Here is a 15,000-nt window from a genome sequence, read left to right as displayed (position 1 = left end):
ATGTGACCCAGTATTAATCACTCCATCAGGAGACTCACTAAAAGGAGAGAGACAGAGAGACAGACAGGTTCACTACAGTAGAGACATGGAGAAGAGACAGACAGACAGGTTCCCTACAATATAGAGGAGACAGAGAGACACACCAGAGAGACAGACAGAGAGAGACAGAAGAATTGACCCAGGGGGCGACTCCTCTCCACATATTCACCGGTAAGTGTCCACCATGACGTTTCTGGTGAGTTTTAAGCATTGTTTTAAACCAGTCCGCAACCCGCCGCAGATAATCGCCGTTCATGTTCGCGTTAATTGCCGTTAATTGCAGAGTAGAGGCAATTGGCCACTTTTAGACACGCGCTCATCTGTCAGCCGGTGACCTCAACAGATTAACGTCGTGTAATTCATATGCAAATCAGCAGTGAATCACGTCGAACCGTTTGGTTCTCATAAATATAACCCGCGCCTCCTCGTGCCTCTGCTCTCTCAAGCGGGACCGCACGGCTCGCGGACAGGTGAGCTGCGCTTTGCGTGCGTCAGAGAGGACCCAGGAGCAGAGTGCCGCAGACCACCTGAGTTCGCAGAGTTGAGTGGAGATCAGTAGAATGTCGGTGGTCGGCACGACGCCCTTCATCAAACCCATGACGTCCCCGTCCTCCGTCTCCCCGGGCCAGAGGAGACACACGCTGCCGGCCAGCGAGTTCAGGCCGCTCAACACGCAGGACGCCATCAGCGTCTTTGAGATCGAGAGGGAGGGTGAGTCTCGGATTATGTGAACAAGCAAACGTTTTATTCTTCTGAGTTTATGTTTGGTGTTTGGTTTATGGACCGTTTAGCCGGAACTATGACACGGTTCTTGCGCCAAACTGTCTTTACGCGCCAAACTATCTTTACGCGCCAAAATGTCTTTACGCACGGTAATGGAGACTCTTCCTCTCCCCCCCCAAAGCCTTCATCTCGGTCTCAGGAGATTGTCCGCTCCACCTGGACGAGGTGCGTCATTTCCTGACGCTGTGTCCGGAGCTGTCCATGGGCTGGATCGAGGAGGGCCGCCTGGTGGCGTTTATTATCGGCTCTCTGTGGGACCAGGACCGCCTAACCACGGTAAGACCTGCGTTATACTCTATAGTACATCTATAGTACATCCGTAGTACATAGTACATCGGTAATACAAATATAGTACATACAAAGGACATCTGTACGAAAGGGAACTTAACTGAACCATCTGCGCTCCCAACATCTTTCTAAATGTGATTGCTGAACATATCCCTGATCATCAAGATTTTTTCCTTGCAGGGAGTTTTTCCTTGCCCTCCAGGGGGCTAGGGATATAGGGGGGGGTCATAAATGTATGGCCTGTTAAGCCCTTTGAGACTGTACCTGTGATTTAGGTATATCAATTTACATTTTTATCCAAACAACTTACAACGGTTCATACAAACATTAACACACCAAGGGCGGAGTCGACCCCTCAAGCCTCATACAGCTCGTCGGGAGCAGTCAGGGTGAGGTGTCTCGCTCAGGGACACTTCGACACATCTAGGAGGAGCCGGGGTTTGAACTAGCCACCCTCCGGTTATAATTCAACCTGCTCCACCTCCTGAGCTAAGCCGACCCACATAAAAGTACAATTGAATACAAATGGTTTGTGGAGCTGCTTTTCGCCGACCATACACGAACCCCTAACACTTAACCCTTCTCTCCTCCTGAAGGACGCCCTGACGCTGCACAAGCCGCACGGCTCCACGGTGCACGTCCACGTGTTGGCCGTGCACCGCACCTTCCGGCAGCAGGGCAAGGGCCCCATCCTGATGTGGCGTTACCTGCAGTACCTGCGCTGCCTGCCCAGCGTGCGGCGCGCCGTGCTGATGTGCGAGGACTTCCTGGTGCCCTTCTACCGCAAGTCGGGCTTCAAGGTGCTGGGCCGCTGTGCCATCACGGTGGCCAACCTGTCCTTCACCGAGATGTGGTACCCCATCAGCGGCCACGCCTACATGAGGCGCAACAGCGAGGCCATCCGCTTCCCTCAGCTCACCTCGCCGCTGGAGCGGCCCGGGACGGCCGGCGAGCGGGCCGACACGTGACCGCCCCCGTACTCGGAGTCAGTCGTCAAAGTGACTTCATCCGTCGGCTGTTTGAACGGCCGGCGTTCCGCGGTTGTTTCTCCTGATGGACGGCGGTATGGATGATGTGTAACGCGTGACGCAGACGGCTGGGGGAAGCGGCTCCCCTTCCTGTTCGGTTTCTGTCCCCCCCCCTGCTTTGCTCTTTCTACTAAGTTGTCTTCTTTCGCTGGATTGGTGCGTGCTTTCAGTAGTAGTGAATGCTATGTAAATCATTTCAGTGAGTCTTCTGACAAGGGGAATGTCTGTCTATCTAGGAGATGCTCACAGTCACTACTGACACCAGTCAGCAAGGGGTTATGGCAGCCTGCCCAAGGAGGCTAAAGCCTCCTAGACTGGAACGTTGGGAGATGGAACCAAAATCAACATTTTGCACTACCTTCTTGTGATCCCCTGAAAACTTTCTAGGATAGTACTGTGACTTCTTGGTTATATAGATATATGTGGGAAAGGGTATTGCAGTATGGCCTATAGGATGTCTTAGCAGTTTCCATGTGTGTGACTGGCTCATCATTATGTTGTGGGCGGGGTCATGTTAAAAAAATATTTTAAGCGTTCCTGAATCAATTATCAACCAGTTGATAGAATATGCTTATTTTTTTGTCACCCGCTGTAATGCTTTATTTCATGTTGCACTGTCGAATCAAACTTGAATGTATTTATTTTTTTTACAATGTATTTATTGAACTTTTTTAAAAGAGGCTTTGCTTTGTGCTTTAATAAAAACAGTTTTAACTATGAGGATGTTTGTGATGACTTCTATCGAAGATGTTCTCTGTCCTTTAAGGAAGGCCACATCTCCTTTCCTCACATATTTCCCCCCGTTATATTCACTTTACCAGATGTACTCCGCTCTAATGAACCCCACATGTTGCCATATTGTAATACAATACTGTGAGTAGAACATACAAATATTGCATTGACACAATCGTATCAGAATAGGATACAATGCACATAAGTCTATCCAATGAGCTCCAACAGGCTAAACTCACAATCCCATCTTCCCAGAGTCATACTGTACACCTATAGTTGATGCTGCAACATTGTTCTGACAATGCACCAATGTTACCTTTTTTTGGTAAATTAAAGTACAGTAATTGCACTGATAAGTAAAATGCAAAACACTACAGTAAGAAAATGTTTAGACTGACTTTCGGGGGATGTAATGTGGAAATCAGTGCAAGTACAAAAAGGTAACAAACCATATATTTTTTTTTTTTACTGTAATCCAGTAAAATGTTCAGCTGAATTTACAGCATAAAAAGCTTTGCATAGGTGAAACAGATCTACTGCCAATCCTGATCAGGCCGAAGGACCATATCTACAACACAGTAGAGCTCACGAGTCCTCTTTAATGCTCTGACACGTGATTGAAGTGTTTTTTGCCAGTTGAGTTGAACAGGTGAGAAGTGAGTTAGACTTATTGGTAATTAGTTTTGAAGGCCAGTGTGATCCAGGTGAACCAAGTGTGCTAAATGATGAGATCTGTGCTTAGAGTTTAGCAAAAATGTGAAAAAAGTGGAGTCTTGAAATTGATACATGAGCTTCAAGTTTTCAGAATTGTGTGCATAGTTCAATTTTTTGTGTGTATACAATCGAGAAAAACTGTAACTAACCTGGCCTTAGCAATGCCTTAACGAGGCTCACCTGACCAGGTACCTAACCTGGCCTTAACGAGGCTCACCCGACCAGATAACTTACCTGGCCTTAACGAGGCTCACCTGAACAGGTAACTAAACTGGCCATAACGAGGCTCACCTGAACAGGTGTATTCAAGTCAGACAAGACTCCCCTCTGCTCTGACAGGTAACGAGGCTTTCGTGGTGTACTCCACTTGACCCGCCCATAACGAGGCTGACCCTACAGGTGTTCTTCTCTCTCCTAACGAGGGCCTTACGGGGCTGAGGACTGACGTCAGTGCTGAGGCTTTAGCAGCTCAGCACTGATGCTTCAGGAGCTAATAGGAGGTATTAGCTGGATTTAACCGGACAAAACAACCACACGTTGAACTGACTGGACACACAAACAGTTTGGGTTTCAAGAGGAGCTACGATGACAATTAACAACAAATATTTAACTAATAAATGCTGCGTTATTTTGGATCCATATGCATTCTATTAGTGATGATTACGGCATAAATTACAGTTTTTAAAAACGCTTCTTGAAGCTTTAGCCTCTCTCAAAGATCCTTACAAAAATCACAGCACCAATGTGTCTTAAATGTGTCTTATTGAGCCATATTAATGTTATCCAACTTGTGCGACAACTTTATAACCGCAACCCTCAAAATACAGATTATTGTAAGGTCATGAGGTTACGTTACATGTTGTGTATAGAATGTGTATAGAATTGAACGTTTTAACCAATTAGGTTTGAGCAGGTGTGGCGTGTGAGATCATTTGCAATAAGATTGGCAGTTGCAAGCCAGGTCTTGATGAAAACTTTGCTAAATGATGAGGTTTTCTTTAAATTGTGCACAAATGGAATTTAGAATAATTGGTATTTGTGTGTAAGCAAAGGAATTGTGCTTCGAGTTTTGCAGATATAGTCTTCGTTGCTTTAATTGTTTTACGATTCGTTGCATAGTTCCAGTTTTAGTGTGTATTGTAAGTTTATTATCAGTTATTAATTGGGACCTCACTTATCAATTGGATTTACTTTTGAATGCATAAACTGTATTGTAACTACAGTGTCCAGGCTTAAATGACGATGGTTTCTCCAGTGATTTAAAGCGGAGCTGTTTGTGAGTGAATGAATAAAATATTCCACCCAGAATTCATTGAGCAGATGCCAAATTATTTGATATTGCAATGATTACAGGTCTGTAGGCCTACACCAGAACCATCAGAGAGAGAGAGAGAGCGCGAGAGAGAGCGAGAGAGAGAGAGAGAGAGAGAGAGAGAGGGAGACAGGGTGAAATGACAGTGTTGAGTGTGAGGGTTTTAAACACTGATGTCAATAATCACAAAGCATAACAAAGAGGAGAATGTAATTGAAGCGCAATCATGCAGAAGCCCTCTCTGATCATCAGCGCCACGCTGTTTGACGTCAGCACACAAACACACACACACACACACACACACACACACACACAAACACCTACACACACTGGCACAAACACACACAAACACACTCACACGACACACACACGCACACACGCACACACACACATACACACACACACAATGGCAATGTTGAATTAAGACTACATTACAACTATTCACCACACACTGCCCCTGTGTGAGAGCTATAGTAGTGTTAGTTGATCATATTAAGATGTAGGTATGCACTACCGGACTAATAATGGGTCGACCTCCATAACGCCCCCTCAGGTAGAAGCAGCCGTGCACTCCAGACCAATTCAACACCAGTAATCCCACCAAATCCTTCCCAGCCAGCGGTAATCTCCCGGCAGGCAGGCTCCCTTCCCAGCAGAGCCACAGAGCCGCCCCGCATCGACGCTACTTACCGGGAGAAAGCTCAACAACACCGTGACCAACGCAAAGTCATCACGTTTTCCCCCACACTGTGCTACCCGGGGTCACACCTCCTGGGGAGAGGGGGGGTCACAGGGTCATCCTTCCTGGGGATAGAGGGGTCATCCGTCCTAGGGAGAGGGGGGTCACCCCTCCTGGGGAAAGGGAGGTTACCCCTCCTGGGGAGAGGGCGGTCACCCCTCTCGGGGAGAGGGGGTCCTCGGCGGGGGTTCCTTGAGATGCCTCAGTGTGTGTCTGTAATCGCCCCCTCCCACTCAGTGAACTGCTGGGGTTCAGAGGGTAAAATAAGGCTCACCCCAGGGCCACAAGGTCAACAGTTTATTGGGGATGTAACCTGTGTGCTTCTTACCTGTGGGTATAACTAACAATGAAGAATGCTTTTGCTACTGCATGCAAGGCTGTGGCCTTGCATTGGTGCATGTTTGACTCCGCTGTCGGTGTGTGGATGTGTGCATGAACCGTTTTAAGTCGCTTTGGATAAAAGCATCGGCTAAATGCCCTAAATGTAAATATCATGTAATAGTAGTTTGTTCATTATTTTATACTTATTTGGTAAACTCCTTCTGACTAATGTGCTGTGCTTATTATGCATTTATGAATTTGAGCTTTTCTTCATAATCCTGACAGTGACTCAGTGACGTCACAAGCTAGAAGATATAACAGAGTTCACGCAACATACACAAATAAAAGCACCCAGAGTGATCAACGTTTATTTATTATTCTTTTATTAAATTTAAGAGCTTATCAGGAATGGGATGGATTTGAATCAAGAAACCAGAAACCCCAAGTTCAGAGGATCAAAACACAAACGTTACAATATCTCCTAGCTAGCTTTTAAAAGAACACACACAAACAGTTTGATCAAAACAAGAAACAAAGACGATTCATACCTTCATGTAAACAGAGATATAGCATAACTCCTCTGACATTGGATTATTCTCATTAAAGCCGTCCTAGCACCTGTGGGGGTCTCCTGCGGGGATCAGACCTGGCTGGTGGAATTGAAGTGGTAGTTGGAGTAGGAGGGCGGGTTGGCGTCGGTGGAGACTGCAGGCAGCAGCAGCAGCCCTGTGGTCGGGTCCTTCTGGCAGCGCTCCATGGCCTGCTTATAGGTGATCTTCTCCTTGGTGACGGGGTCCACCAGCTCCGCGGGGAACGAGGCCTCGTCCCGCAGGTGTTTGGCCACCTCCTCGCTGATCAGCCTGCCGGCCAGCGCCTCCGTAACAGTGAGGCGGCCCGTCTTGGCCGGGTTCACCAGCCCCCCGGTGAGGTGCTGGGCCTCCAGGTACCTCAGCGCGCTCTCGTGGGGGATCCAGCCCTTCTCCGCCGCCTGCCCCGTGGACAAGCGCTCCTTGGTCTGGGGGTCCTCCACCCCGGTGAAGGCCTTCTGTGCGTGGAGCAAGGTGTGCATGTTCCCCTGGTCTATGAGCCCGATCTTAACCGCATGGTGGACCGACACCTTGTCCTTCTTGTTGAGGTCGACTATCCCCCCGCTTGCAGCCTGGGCCTCCAGGAGTTTGAGGGCCGTGTTGGTGTCAATGAGTCTGCGTGTGAGCGCGCTCCTCACAGACATGCGGCTCTCAGTGGTGGTGTCGAAGATGCCGGAGATCGGGTAAAGCTCGTCCCCTGCTGTGGACAACAGGCTGCCCATGCTGCTGCTTTTCTGACGGGAAAGGCTTGAGTAAGGTTGAGGGTTAAGAGTGGGGAACGAAGTCCGAAGGGAAGGGGGCATGGAGTTGAGAGGGGAGGAATCCAGGAATCTTGTGGGCGACTTTGGGATCGTCTTTGTAGGAATGTATGGCTTCTGGGTTATACCCGCAACAAGGAGAGCAAATTCAGAGATGTGCATCTTTCCGTCCTTGTAGGACTGCAGTTCGTATTGGGTCAGGCGTCCGTCCCTCAGAGCCTCATCGATGGAGTATTGCTTCCCACTCTTGCGATCCTGCAGCATTATAGTCTCACCCTCCCGGTCACTGGACCTGATCTCCTCCCAGTCGCTCTCTAGCTCCTGCAGATTGATGTACTGCTTCTTGTCGATCAGGCCCTGGAGGTAGGCATCGTATGGAGACATGTCTTGACCAGTCTCTGGATCAAAGATGGAGATACGGGTGGACAGGTTGGTCTCTCTGGTGTGGGTCTCCGTGTGCTCTTCTTTCTTCACGCTGTTCAGTAACTCCAGGATGAGGGCGTCCTTCTGATTGATCTTCTCCTTTTCGTTCAGGATCTCTCTCTCCAGTCGCTGCAGCTCTGTCTGTGTCTTGACGCTCCGCTGCCGGGTCACCTGGGTCCGCTCGCTCACTATCTTGGACTGCTGGTGGAACGTGGTGCTCACCGTCTGCCTCTCCGTCTCCAGCGTCCGGAGCTCCCTGAGGAGGTTGTCCTTCTCCTTCTGGAGTGTATCTCGACTCAGGGTGAGAGAGGTCTCCTCCGTAGAAGTGCTGGACCTCGAAGTCTGCAGACGGATCAGCCTTGAACTCATTCTCCCGATGTTATCTTCCTGGTCCCTCCTGAAGTTTTTCTCTTGCGTCAGGCGTTCCCTGAGGTGGTCCCTCTCAGCCTCCACCGCGGGGTCCTTCTCCACACGGACCACCTCTCTGTAAACCACCTTCTCACAGGACTTCTCTTTCTGCACAACCTCTATCTTGACCATCAGGTTGCGGATTTCTCTCTCGATGCTACTGATGTTATTGCTCTCCATCTCCATGTTCCTGCGCAGCTCATCTGTGAGTTTCTCGAGCTGGGGGTCCCTCTCCACCTTGAGGACCTCTTCGATGATGATCTTCTCCTCGATGGGAGCTGGAGCATTCTCCAGCTCAAGAATGAGGGACCTGATCTGCCTGAGCTCCATCTCTACTTGAATCTTCTTCTGGCGGTCATCTGTCTGGGACACTAGTTTCTCCTTTTCCTCAACCAAGGATCGGAGCTGTCTCACCTCTAGCTCAAGCTTTCTCCGAGCCTTCACTTCGTCATCCATGGTTTGGTTGAGCTTCTCGTGCTCCACTATCTGCTTAGGGTCTCGCTCAAGACGGATCATCTCCGTAATAACAATCAGCTCTTCTGGCTTTTGCCTCTCAAGGACAATGTATTTGTTCTGCAGGTCGAAGACGGCCTCCTCCACACTCCGTCGTGCCTGCACCTCCTCCCTATAGTTCCTCCGCATTCTGTCAGCCTCCTTCTCCAGCAGCGGGTCATTCTCATATCTGATCACCTCTTTGTTGACCAGCTGCAACTCCACCTTGGACTTTTCGAGCTTCAGCACATCCCTTTCGTTCCGGAGCCGTTTCAGCAGATCCAGGGTAGTGTCGTAGTTCACCTGCAGACGAGACACCTGGTTGTTCAGCCTCTGGAGCTCTCTGACCACCTCCGGGCTCTTCTCCTCTTTGATCAGCTCCTGAGTGACCTCCTGGTACTCGATCTTTGGCTTCTGAGAGCGAACAGTGGTCAGGCTCTTCGTCACTGTGGTGGTTTCCTTCTCTAAATCAGCACGGTTTCGACTGAAGTCCGCCAGCAGTTTCCTCAGCCTCACCAGCTCCAGCTCCGTCTCCGGATCCACCCTGTAGATCTCGTTGACGACCTCATTGATCTCCACCCTTGGTCTGATCTTTTCCACTTCACTGTAGCGCAGCTTGAGAGCGGTCAGATCCTTGATCAGGATGTGATTCTCTTCTACCTCTTCCTCAAGGGCCATGCGGAGCTTCCTTGATTCTTCAACCAGGTCGGGGTCTTGCTGCACCTGGTTCACCACCTTGGTGACGATCTTGGGTTGGATGGTTGGAATGACCCTCTCCAGCGTGTTGATTTCGGACCTTGTGCTAAAGATGTCTTCATTGAGTAACTGGCATCGGTTCTCCTCGTCTGCGATCTCGTTCTGGAAAATGAGGACGGACTTCAACATCTCTGGATCCTTGTCCAGCCTTATCACCTCCTTCTTCACCACCCTCTGCTTGATTTTTGGGGCCCGTTGAGATAACACCGTAATCTCTGTCCTCATCTGCACTGTTTCCGTATCTCTTGTCTGCAGGTCCATTCGCATCCTACTCATCTCTTCTCGAATCCTGGTCATCTCCTTGTCGAGCTGAGGGTCTCTCTCGTACTCTGTCAGGACCTTGGTCACCAGCTTGGGCTCGATGGTGGACAGCTGCCTCTCCATCTTGAGAACCATCTCTGTGGTGATCTCTATTTTGGTGCGTGTCTCCGACCTCTTTGAGGTCTCCTCCTGGATCTTGTTCTTCAGGGACCGCAGCTCAGCCTCCACCTTGGGATCCCGGTAGTATTGGACCACTTCCTTCTCCTCCAGCCGCTCGACTCCTCTCCGGCTCTTCAGCGAGACGAACCTCTGTCTGTAGGTTTCCAGGTTGTTCTCGGTGTGGACGCGCCGTTCCTTCTCCTCGTTGAGCTCCCTCTTCAGGACGTCATTCTCCTCCAGGGTCTTCTTATCGCTCTGGAGCTGCATCTGCTGCTTCACCACCACCTGGCTCACCTGCTCCTCACTCTGCACGGGAGAGAGAACAAGGAGTTCAGAGGGAGACCAACCTTGGATGGTGAATAATGACGATTCAAATATAAGTATGTGAACCAACCCATGGAAGGCCCGCTGAGAAAGTACCCAAAACTGCTCAGCAATCGTGCATGTTAACTACCCCACCTGCCAAGTACACTGCATGCTTACTCAGTTACATAATAAGTACACTAACATGCCGATAGCCCTATAATGCATTTTTAAAGGAGGAAACCAGCGCATAAAAAGGAGAACCTGCAAACTCCAAGGAGAAAGTCTACATTCAAGTTTAAACCACGGACGATGTAGCTTTGAGGCAGATAACCGAGGCTTCACCATGGAATCCAACCACCCAGTCCTTAAGAACCACACCCCAGCCTGGTCTTAGGAACCACATCCTCCCCTGGTCTTAGGAACTGCATCCTCCCCTGGTCTTAGGAACCACAACCTACCCTGGTCTTAGGAACCCAACCCCACTCTGGTCTTAGGAACCACACCCTACCCTGGTCTTAGGAACCACACCCTACCCTGGTCTTGATGTTCTTGGCCATCTTCATCTGGCTGAGCAGCTGGGTGTTCTCCGCAGACACCTCAGAGTAAAGGTTGATGAGGTCTCGCTCCTGCAGTGGAAACACAATACCACGTCACCACATGACCCAGAGAGAGCCTCAGCCTGGTGGTCCGTTATAGTTCATATTCAGGTGGATATCAGGGACTGCAGATGGCAGGCCTGTGTACCTTCTTCTGTACAGCATCCTTAAGTGTTGCCTTCAGAAGGATCTCTGTTTCTTCATTGTCATCGTCGGCCAAAGTTCCCTGAAACTTCTTGGATCTGACATCATACTCCTGAAACAATATCAATAAATATTGTAAATAAAGAAGTATTCACGTTGTATACCTGTGGACATATTAGGTATCATAGCCCCTTATCCCCCAGTCCCGGTCTTGATTCCATCTTGGCTCTCACCGCTAGCTGGCCCATCGCAAGCGAGACTTTAAAACATTCAGTGGACAGACTTACATTGAGGACGCTCTGCAGGTCATAAGAAAGCTCCTTGACTCGCTCCAAGTCATCCGCCTTCCTCTGGATGTCCACCACGATCCTCTACACCAAACAAAAAGCACAACTCGGTTAACGAGGAAGGGGAGATCCAACACTGGTGTCAGAGGGGTGGATACCAGAAGACCATGATTGAGTTAGGAAACATTAGATGATATCCGGGATCAGTAAGAGACGTCACCTTCTGAGAGTTGTGTTTGCTGTTGATCTGAGCCGATTCGTCGGAGGCCAGGATGTTGTTGTTGGGGAGGTTGACCAGGAAGAAGTCCAGAGACTGGGCCGCACTCTGGAACGCTTGGTTTTTGTTGTTAGCCTCTTGGATGATTCTCATCCTGGAACAGAGTTCAATTCAACATTAGCTTAGCATTGAGCTAAATGAAGACAACAGTTCAGTAATTTAGGCTGGAGAGCAGAGTTGGTTCAAAAGGAGAGTAAGAGTTAGGAGCGAGCATGCTAAGCTTACAGGTTTGATGATGAAACTGGGGTTTGAACAAAGAACCTTTTGGCTGGTAGTTGAAAACTCATCAGCCAATCCTGAGCACACGCATGCACACATGCACACAAGCACACCCAGCCCTCACCTCTCCTGCAATTCATTGTTGATGTTGGTGTAGCGGTTCTTGAGCTGCTTCACCTGCGCCCCCTGGTGGTGGATATCGGGACAGTACTCGCTGTAGACCTTCTGCAGAGGACTGCCGGCCTGCTGGGTGAGCTCCAGCTCCCGGCCCAGCTTATATACTTCGTCCTGCTGGGATTGCAGCTCCGACTGCATGGTCTGTCAAACCGAGAGCCATGGGAATAAAAACCAGGGAAATAACATGAATAATACAGTCATTGTTATAACCTACAGTTATCAACCATAATAAGGATTACAATTACAATTAGGGCATTTAGCAGACGCTCACCGACGGAAGAGTCAACCATGCAAGACGACAGCCAGCTCGTCAGGAGCAGTTAGGGTTAAGTGTCTTGCTCAGGGACACATCAACACTCAGAATCGAACTAACCGCCTTTTGGTTACAAGATAACTGCTCTACCTCCTGAGCTAAACCGATTATTTATTGGAATATGTAAGGATTAGAATATGCTTCTAAGTTTTAATACTGAAAAGGAAATCAACTATCATCTTTATAAAAAAAGTAAATAAAGGATGCAATTTATTAAACATGCTAATTTAGTAATCTTATATATCAGTTACTGTTCACGGTGATTATGACTTATGGCTTATCTTTCTTTATCTATCCTTAGCTTGCCAAACAAGCCAATAAGGTGTACTTTAATTGGTCAGCTGTCAGTTGTTGACCAAGTCTTTTATTATTTGTTATTATTTATTATTTTTTATCTATCGGCAGTTCTGTTGACGTCGTGTATGGCTCGCTGGGATTACGTCACCTGTAGCTGTTTGCTGCGGTCCTTCAGGGCGCCGGGAGCGGCCGACAACGGGCCGTCCGCGGCGAGCTGCTCCTCTGAAGCAGAGACCGATCCGTCCACACGGTGGAGCTGTTTCTCCAGGAACATGGACGCGGTTGCTCTGCAGGGAGAGAACGAGGCAGATCGGGGCGAATTAATTCAAAACTCCAGTAAGGAACTCATGCTATGGGCGGCTGAAAAGCCACAACTTCCAATGAGAAGCTGGAAATATGTTTGATTAATATTCTCCAGAGATTCTTGCCTTTCAGCACAAAACATTGACTCAAAAATCAATATATTCCTTAAAACCCCTCGACCTTGCGAACGCCTACTCCTTTAAACACAAGTATGTGTGCTTCCAATTAGTTAGTATACACTATAAATGTGCTTCCTGTAGTTGGTTCCTGTAGTTACTTCCTGTAGTTATTTCCTGTACATGCTGTTGTTAATTCCTCCCTCCTCTTCCTCTCTTACTTCCTCTCTCCTCTTCCTCTCTTACTTCTTGTTGTAGAGCTCCATCAGGGTGTTGACGTTGTTGAACTTGCTGTTGATGGCGTCCATCTTGACGGGCAGGGTGGCGGTGGTGGGCCCCAGGGGCTTCTGGGTAATAATCGGTGCCATCTCGCGCTGGACGGCTGCCTTCTGGGACTCCAGCCGCCGCACGGCCGTGGTGGTCTCCTGGGAGGAGAACACAGGATGGACTCTCCTCATGTGGTATGTCCTGGTGTAGGACCTCCAGGAACCAGAGGCCACTGGTCTGCTACTGAGTGGGACTCCCAGGGTTACAAAGTAAAAGTCTCCTGTTAAGTGGAGGCTTAAGAGAACAGCCTCCACTTAACAGGGAGGACTTTTACTTTGTAGAGTGACCTGGAAGGACTTTTACTTTGTAGAGTGACTTGAAAGGACTTTTACTTTGTAGAGTGACTTGAAAGGACTTTTACTTTGTAGAGTGACCTGGAGGGACTTTTACTTTGTAGAGTGACCTGAAAGGACTTTTACTTTTTAGAGTGACCTGAAAGGACATTTACTTTGCAGAGTGACCTGGGGGGACATTTACTTTATAGAGTGACCTGGAAGGACTTTTACTTTGTAGAGTGACCTGAAAGGACTTTTACTTTTTAGAGTGACCTGAAAGGACATTTACTTTGCAGAGTGACCTGAAGGGGACATTTACTTTATAGAGTGACCTGGAAGGACTTTTACTTTGTAGAGTGACTTGAAAGGACTTTTACTTTGTAGAGTGACCTGGAGGGACTTTTACTTTGTAGAGTGACCTGAAAGGACTTTTACTTTTTAGAGTGACCTGAAAGTACATTTACTTTGCAGAGTGACCTGGGGGGACATTTACTTTAGAAACGCATAATTATTCATCCTATATGTAGAGGGACCTGGAGGGACTTTTACTTTGTAGAGTGACCTGGAAGCACTTTTACTTTGGAAACATGGAATTGTTCATCACATGTGTAGTGACCTGGAAGGACTTTTACTTTGGGAACGTGGTATGGCTCATTACATGTGTAGAGTGACCTGGAGGGACTTTTAATTTGGCAAGTGAATATGCTGTGATCCACCAGGAGGTCCTCTTTTCTGAGTCATAACTCTCACCTCGTGGTCCTTGAGCCGCCGGGCCAGTTCCTTGGTGGGTTCTCCCCGTTCGAGGGGCGACCGCAGTGTGGTCAGGACCTTCTTCTCCTGCTGATCCAGGTCCTCCCATAGCCGGTCCAGCTGGCCGGACAGCAGCCCAGCCTGGGGGTCCTCAGGGGAGCTCTGCACAGACACTGAGAAGGACCAGAGTGTTTAGAGGGCCTCCGGACCCAGACCTCTGACCCAGCTTTCACCCTCAGCCTAAACACTAACCCGCAACCCAATCTCTTAACCCCTAACCTCATACTTTAACCCTAAGCTCATCGATCTCTACCTCTACCCTAATTAAACTTAACCACCCGAATACTTAAACCTAACCATCCCATGTCCTGGAAGTGACACCTAGCAAACATACGGCACGCCCACTTCTCCTCCTTAGTGACACAAACTGGAGATGTAGTGAATCCATTTGCAAACCAGAGAGGACTTTTCAAATGTTGTACAATGGCTGTACAAAGCTATGTACGTTATTTTATTTTCAGCCAATCAATGCTCAGTCCACAGCCTGGTCTTGTTTACCTCTGTTTAACGAGGTCCAGAAAGACGAGCACATCGCCTCAGGGCGTCAATTAAGAGTTTTAATTAATGCTGGCTGGCAGGTTTATTTAAAACACTCTAATTGGTTCAGCCCAGCTACATCCATGAGTTCAGCCTCAGGCTCTAGAGGAGCCTTTGCAGACTGACTATCTGTCTGTCTGCCATCTGTCTGCTATCTGTCTAGCTGTCTGTCATTCTGACTGCTATCTGTCTGTCTGCTATCTGTCTGTCTATCTA

General features: G+C 48.6%; 2 protein-coding genes across 2 annotated transcripts in view; one reads left to right on the top strand and one right to left on the bottom strand.

The window, feature by feature from the left end:
• aanat1 (arylalkylamine N-acetyltransferase 1) overlaps positions 1-2,858 on the top strand; it is a 2,984-nt gene extending 126 nt beyond the window's left edge. The window contains exons 1-4 of the mRNA XM_060044051.1: positions 1-210; positions 486-750; positions 944-1,098; positions 1,707-2,858. The exon at positions 1-210 is cut by the window's left edge and continues 126 nt beyond it. Of these exons, the coding sequence (XP_059900034.1) occupies positions 600-750; positions 944-1,098; positions 1,707-2,078 (678 nt within the window). The 5' untranslated portion in view covers positions 1-210; positions 486-599 and the 3' untranslated portion in view covers positions 2,079-2,858. The remainder of the gene's footprint in view (positions 211-485; positions 751-943; positions 1,099-1,706) is intronic.
• A 3,464-nt stretch (positions 2,859-6,322) lies between these two features.
• The window catches only part of evplb (envoplakin b), a 20,475-nt gene continuing 11,797 nt past the window's right edge, over positions 6,323-15,000 (bottom strand). The window contains exons 14-22 of the mRNA XM_060043853.1: positions 14,188-14,360; positions 13,082-13,260; positions 12,565-12,703; positions 11,754-11,947; positions 11,354-11,504; positions 11,134-11,217; positions 10,851-10,958; positions 10,640-10,732; positions 6,323-10,106 (exon numbers count right to left, since the gene is read on the bottom strand). Of these exons, the coding sequence (XP_059899836.1) occupies positions 6,597-10,106; positions 10,640-10,732; positions 10,851-10,958; positions 11,134-11,217; positions 11,354-11,504; positions 11,754-11,947; positions 12,565-12,703; positions 13,082-13,260; positions 14,188-14,360 (4,631 nt within the window). The 3' untranslated portion in view covers positions 6,323-6,596. The remainder of the gene's footprint in view (positions 10,107-10,639; positions 10,733-10,850; positions 10,959-11,133; positions 11,218-11,353; positions 11,505-11,753; positions 11,948-12,564; positions 12,704-13,081; positions 13,261-14,187; positions 14,361-15,000) is intronic.

Source organism: Gadus macrocephalus, chromosome 2, assembly GCF_031168955.1.
Source record: "Gadus macrocephalus chromosome 2, ASM3116895v1".
NCBI classification, from domain to species: Eukaryota; Metazoa; Chordata; class Actinopteri; order Gadiformes; family Gadidae; genus Gadus; species Gadus macrocephalus.
This window is presented reverse-complemented; position numbering and strand designations above follow the sequence as displayed.